Here is a 6624-nt window from a genome sequence, read left to right as displayed (position 1 = left end):
GGAGAAGAACAGTGTTACAGGGCTCTGGAGACGCACAGGAGGCTTAGTGCGTGGTGCCGGAACTGGAGGCCCGAACTGGATACACGCACTACAGGGAGAGTGCGTAGAGGAGGAACAGGGCTCTGGAGATGCACTGGAAGCCTGGTGCGGCGGTGTCGGCACTGGTGGTCCAGGCTGGGGAGGAAGGTGGCGCCGGGAATACGGACCGTGCAGCGTACTGGTCTTTGAGCACTGAGCCTGTCAACCTTACCTGGTTGATGCTCCCGGTCGCCCGCCCAGTGCGGGAGGTGAAATAACCCGCACCGGGCTGTGTAGGCGAACCGGGAAACCATGGCGTAAGGCAGGTGCCATGTATGCCGGCCCGAGGAGACGTACTGGTGGCCAAATATGTAGGGCCGGCTTCATGACACCGGCTCAATACTCAATCTAGCCCTGCCAGTGCGGGGAGGTGGAATAACCCGCACCGGGCTATGCACACGTACAGAGACACTGTGCGCTCTTACTGCGTAACACGGTGTCTGCCCGTACTCTCGCTCTCCACGGTAAGTCAGGGAGTGGGCGCAGGTCTCCTACCTGACTTCGCCACTTCTCCTTCTAGCCCCCCCCCAAGAAATTTTTTGGGGTTTACTCACAGGCTTCCTACCGCGTCTCTGCTGCCTCCATTCGCCGGTATCCCTCCTCGCACTGCGCCAGAGAATCCCAGGCGGGTCCGGCACTCGCCCTGGGTCGATCGACCACCTGTCGATCTCCTCCCACGTAGTGTAGCCCAGATCTTTTTCCTGCTTCCGCGCTAGCTCCTCATATCGCCGCCTCTCTGCTTTCGCTGCCTCCAGCTCAGCTTTGGGGCGGCGATATTCTCCTGGTTGAGCCAGGGTCCTCTACCGTCCAGGATCTCCTCCCAAGTCCAGGAGTCCTTGTTGCTCTGTTGAGCATTCCTTGCCGCTTGGTCTTAGCGTGGTGGGTGATTCTGTAAGGGCTGTCGCTCTCCTCATCTCAGACGAGGAGAGGGAGAGAAGGATCATCAGACCAAAATGCAGCTTCAGGGAAATAAGCCATCCTTTTTTACACGATGATGGCAACACGAAACACAAAACACTTTCAAATTTACAAACAAGAAAAACGACGTCGACGAAACCTGAACATAAACTTAACATAACTAAACATAACTCACGACAGGAAACAGACGACATCAAATAAACGGACAGCCAACAAGTCCCGTATGGTACATACATTCAACGACACAGGAGACAATCACCCACAAACAAACAGTGAGAAACACCCTACCTAAATATGACTCTTAATTAGAGAGAACACAAAAACCTGCCTCTAATTAAGAGCCATACCAGGCAAACCAAAACAACATAGAAACAGATAACATAGACTGCCCACCCAAACACATGCCCTGACCTAAACACATACAAAAACAAACATAAACAGGTCAGGACGTTACAACGGTGGTAACAAACTGTGGGTCAACTAACCTTGTCGGAGTGGGCGCCCTGATTCTAGTTTGTGAGCTTGGCAGGCTACTGCCTGGGCAGGTCTCCCACTCAGAAGTATGAGATGGGGAGGGGGGCAGGTCTCCCCACTGGAAGCCCGAGGTAAGGGGCTATCAAATAGCGCACCTCTAACTTGGTAGAGGACTAATACAATTAGTAAAAGTCACACTACGAAGTCACACTATGAAATGTTACCAAATAAACCACAATTAATTCATAATACTGTGAATATATAGTTTCACAGACATATTGTTGCATTTTTTTCTGGTTTGTGCGAAATTGTTAAGAATAATATAAAACCAGTCTGCACACCACCAAAGTGAATTGGTTTAGTCTTGACTTAGTTACTTGACAGTGTTGGGGGATGGGTAATGTATTGATTCTCGAGTGCCAAATCAACACAAATTTGTTTCTATTTGTCTTTGTTACTTATTTTTTTGTCTTATTTTTGTATATATTTTTATATTTATATAGTTTTAAATGTTAGGACTATTTATTTGTGTTGTTCCAAATGTCTGAATAAAAATTACAGGTAGTGCAGAATGGTGCTTTTTTGTTGTTGTGGGGGGGTGCTTAAGGGGGGTTTGCCCAGGGAGCCATACAAGCTAGAACCGCCACTGCCCAGGGTTCACAGATTCCTCACTTTAGCCCCCCACTCTGTGGCTATAGCATAGTATTGAATGTCTTTACAGTAGTAAACATAACAAATCTCTAACGTTTTAATTTACCGAAAATTCTAGTTTTATCAAGGTACTTACTAGACTAAGTAAACTTGATAGCAACTGTTTGCATATGGAAATTAAGATCCTTGTTGATCTCTCTTTCACACACAATTTCAGGAAACTCCCCCTTTCTGCCCTCACACACCCATGAGCATAGGGTATGTTGTAAAACAGGTCTGTCGTGTGACGTTATAGGCAGGGTGTTTGTCTAACAGGTACATTTGTGTAGATATTTTATCTGTCGTAAATTAGCACGATGAAAAAAAAATATATATCAATAACTGAATTAGCATATAATAGCTCATAGTAATGGCCTAAATTAAGGAAAGCCTGGATGAGCGAGTTGTAAATAGAGGATTAAATATTCAGTTTTTCACTACTTTCGAAGCGACAACACCGAGGACACAAGGTAAGGATCATCTTTTCTCGTTTTAACGAATTAGACTAAACGATCAATTATTTTCGACCAAAATCATTGGGCAGGCATCACTGGCCAATTGTTTATTATCGATATAACTAGCTATGATAATTAATTATCGGTAATTGTGCTTTCTCTTTTCTCAATGCAACCGAACAAATATTTTGTTTAGATAGAAAAATACAAATGTATTTCTTTATTTTCCTTATTATTTATAAGACAGTAGGCCTACGATACAATGTAGGTGTTTGTTCCTATGTGATTCAATTTTGTTACATGTCGAAACATTCTAAAAGTAGCTTTTGTTTCGTTTTAACCTCTGCCTCAAGAGGGCGACATAGTCAGTCGTTTTTTAAAGACGTGTGGGTGCCTTTTTTACATGAGAAAATCACGGAATAATGTTTTGAGTATGGCATATTTAATTAGAGAAATAATGAATAAATACATTTTGTTGCAGTTGTGTCTCCTGCTTGAGAAATGCCAGACTTGGCAGAGATATGTATTGGCATGCTGTCGCTGCTCCCCCTGGCTTGGGCCAGAGTTGTCTACAACCACAATGAAGGTAAACACACATCTGTTCAGTAGTGGAGTGTGGGTAAAATCACTGGGGAAGCCAAGCCAGGGAAGAAAAAGCCATATTACAACCTATGTGTTGTGATAATTGTGTTGTTTGCTCTTTAACCTGTTAGTTCATATGCTTGCCACTGTAATATATAGGCCTAAGGCCGAGACAAGGAGACACAGTGGCAGAATAAATTCAACCACACCTTTGTTTCATCATAAACCCGGAGAGCAACCTCTGTCTGATGAAGTCCACAAAGCATATTGCATGTAACAAACAGTTACATGACCTACAGCATCGTCAAGCAAGTTAATGTTTCAGATTTTTTTTTACTACTAAACAGCTATTGATTTAGAACCACAGAAAGTTACCGCAAGTCGCAAAGAAAACAGGAGCTGCCTTCAGTATTCCAGCACTATTTCAACTTCAACATTTCAACATCATCAAATGACCTATGCTTAGTCTAATACAGTGACAACTAAAATATAACAAAAACGATTTAGTTCAATCAACGTACGCTAAATATGATGTGTCTGGCTGGCTGTAGAAAAAACATGTTGACTCACCCTACTTGTTGAGAAATGCTATGCTCCTGTAACGGATGTGAAATGGCTAGCTAGTTAGCGGGTACGCGCTAGTAGTGTTTCAATCAGTTACGTCACTTGCTCTGAAACCTAGAAGTAGTGTGCACTTGCTCTGAAGGCGCGCTTTTGTGAGTCGATGGGTACGAGCGCTTCGTGGGTGCTAGTTGTGTGAATCGTGATGCAGGGAGGGCCCTGGTTTCACGGCGCGTGGTACGGGGCAAGGGGGACGGTTTATAAGTGATAGCATTGATGACTGACCGGATCGACTGGTTGCTGCGGAAAAGGAGGAGGTGAAAGGGGTGAAGTGTAACGCGGATGTGAAATGGCTAAGCTAGTTTAGCGGGTACGCGCTTAGTACTTTCAATCAGTTACGGTCACTTGCTCATTGAAAACTAGAAGTAGATGTTTGCCCTTGCTCTGCAGGGCCGGCGGCTTTTGTGGAAGCGAGGGAACGACGCTTCGTGGGTGACTGTTGTTGATGTGTGCAGAGGGTCCCTGGTTCGCGCCCGTGTCGGGGCGAGGGGACGGTTTAAAGTTATACTGTTACACTCCTCTCTTTGATGTTGACGAAACTGTCTATGACTGTCTACACACTTTTAGTTTTTGTTGTCCTAGGCTACCTGGCTAAAATGCTTGCTCGCTAACTTCCTTTCATGGGCAATGATGAGCCAGCTAATTAACATTAGCCTATTACATCTAGCTACATATTGAACTTCCATCCTCTCAGGCCAGGTGCACAATGGCTAAAATGCTTGCTCGCTAACTTCCTTTCATGGGCAATGATGAGCCAGCTAATTAACATTAGCCTACTACATCTAGCTACATATTGAACTTCCATCCTCTCAGGCCAGGGGCACAATGTATGAATTTCTGGTTGGATCAGAATCTTTGTTATAATCATTGGCCAGTACGGAGAATTAAGTAAAACCACAGTCTAAATCCCAATCTCCATCCATGGGTAATTTAAGACAGGGGAAATTTTAGCTAGCTAGTTAGCTAGCCACCGGAGGACAATGACAACAATTCAACATTTTCTGTCAGTGATTGGTGTGAAGCCAAATCCAAACTGGCTTCCCTTGACACTTTGTTTTTGTGTGCCAGGACCATTCACAGTTGGGCTCACTCAGTTTAGCTCAATGCTGATCTGCTATTGTTTTATACTTTTTTTTTTCAAGAGTGGCTTCCCTTGCATTCAGTGCTATGAGCGGCAACAATGTCATACTCTTTTTGACCAGACAGCATCAGATAGATACAGCATCAGAAAGATACAGAGACAAAGAGGTGCTGTCTTGGATGCTTTCTCCGATGACATACATTCAGCCTCTTCTTGCAAATTGAAGAAATATTATGAAACACAGAGAGACTAAAGATAAATTATTTAATGTTATAATTTTTTTTGTCAATTTTGGGTGGGGAAGCCTGGCTTCCCTTGGCATCCATGAATACATGCCACTGCTTCTGTTTGTCCTTAACACCCACAAGTGTGCGCACTATCTCTGAGAGGGAGAGAATTCAGTTCAACTTGTTTTGGAGGAAAGTTTACCCCCTCCTCTTTCACCCTATTTCATGAAGGGTCATATTGGGCCAGTGGTGCCCAAACTGTGAGGCATTAAGGAACTCAGTTGAGCTTTTAACTTACTTTTGAAAGTTGTAATAGTAGAATGCACAATGTGCAATTTCATGATTGGATAGTGAATCAGTTTTCCTCTTGTCATTGCAGACCTTTAGAGAGCTATTTATAACTTGTCAGAATTTTTTTTGGGCCCGTTGATTTTGTTGTAATGTTTCAGTCACTCAATTATCACATGAACACACGACATGGCAAAATATGCAGAATTGCAGGAAATTTGCTTTAAAACTGCAAAATGTGTTCTCCACCACATGGCAAAATGTGCTGAATTGCTGTTTTAAAAACTCCCCACCCCATGGGAAAGTTTATAGAATTGCAGGAAGTAAGTTTGAAACTTGCAAAATTCTCTCCTCCAACAAGAGGGGTGTGATCAGTTTGTATCATGGACAGTGTAGGGGAGCGGTGTCCCCAAAGATAGAAGAGGGACTGAATGAAAAAGTTTGCGAACCACTGTGTCGGGCAATTGTTCTTTTGCTTCACTTTTTCTATTTATATCTGATTGTGAGGTTATCCATTCAATACTGACTTTTGTCTGTCGAAGTCAGACTTATGATAAATGATTGCTAGTGTGTGTGTGTGTGTGTGTGTGTGTGTGTGTGTGTGTGTGTGTGTGTGTGTGTGTGTGTGTGTGTGTGTGTGTGTGTGTGTGTGTGTGAAGATTGATGGACCTGTCTGTGCAGTGTACACCTTGTCTCTCTGTCTGTGTGCCTACTAAAGAGAGGGAACGTTCCAGAGGGAGAGAGAAAGAAAGAGAGGAGGGAGGGAGAGAGAGAGAGACAGAGAGCTAGGCTCCCAACTGAATTTAACGTGTCTATTCGCCCTCCTCTTCATCTCTCTCTCCCTCCATCTCTCTGCCCCTCCTTGTTGTTCGTCTCTTCATAATTCATGTGTTTGGATGAAAAATGAACGAACACAGAGCATGACACCAGAAAAGCCTTCTGCAATTAAAACCCAATGAGAATTTAATCCCACACTCCGACAGACAGACACACAGACAGACAGACAGACAGACAGACAGACAGACAGACAGAGCTAGATTGGAGGGAGTAAATATCTGCCACAAACAAGGAGGATGCATCGGTTTAAAGAGTAGCTAGGAAATAATCACAATTTCAGAAAAAAACTTTGATATCACTGGTATCGTCGCCATCATCATCATACTAAACACATACTATCTGAAATCTATGATCTCACTGGTATCATCATCAT

At 43.8% G+C, this 6624-nt stretch overlaps 1 protein-coding gene across 1 annotated transcript in view; it reads left to right on the top strand.

Moving 5' to 3' along the window:
• Positions 1–2387: 2387 nt before the first annotated feature.
• LOC111981674 (transmembrane gamma-carboxyglutamic acid protein 2) overlaps positions 2388–6624 on the top strand; it is a 9311-nt gene continuing 5074 nt past the window's right edge. The window contains exons 1-2 of the mRNA XM_024013068.2: positions 2388–2630; positions 3097–3201. Of these exons, the coding sequence (XP_023868836.1) occupies positions 3117–3201 (85 nt within the window). The 5' untranslated portion in view covers positions 2388–2630; positions 3097–3116. The remainder of the gene's footprint in view (positions 2631–3096; positions 3202–6624) is intronic.

The sequence above is a fragment of the Salvelinus sp. IW2-2015 genome, linkage group LG20 (assembly GCF_002910315.2).
Source record: "Salvelinus sp. IW2-2015 linkage group LG20, ASM291031v2, whole genome shotgun sequence".
Taxonomy (NCBI): Eukaryota; Metazoa; Chordata; class Actinopteri; order Salmoniformes; family Salmonidae; genus Salvelinus; species Salvelinus sp. IW2-2015.
Note: the sequence above shows the minus strand (reverse complement) of the source record. Positions and strands in the feature narration are given on the sequence as shown.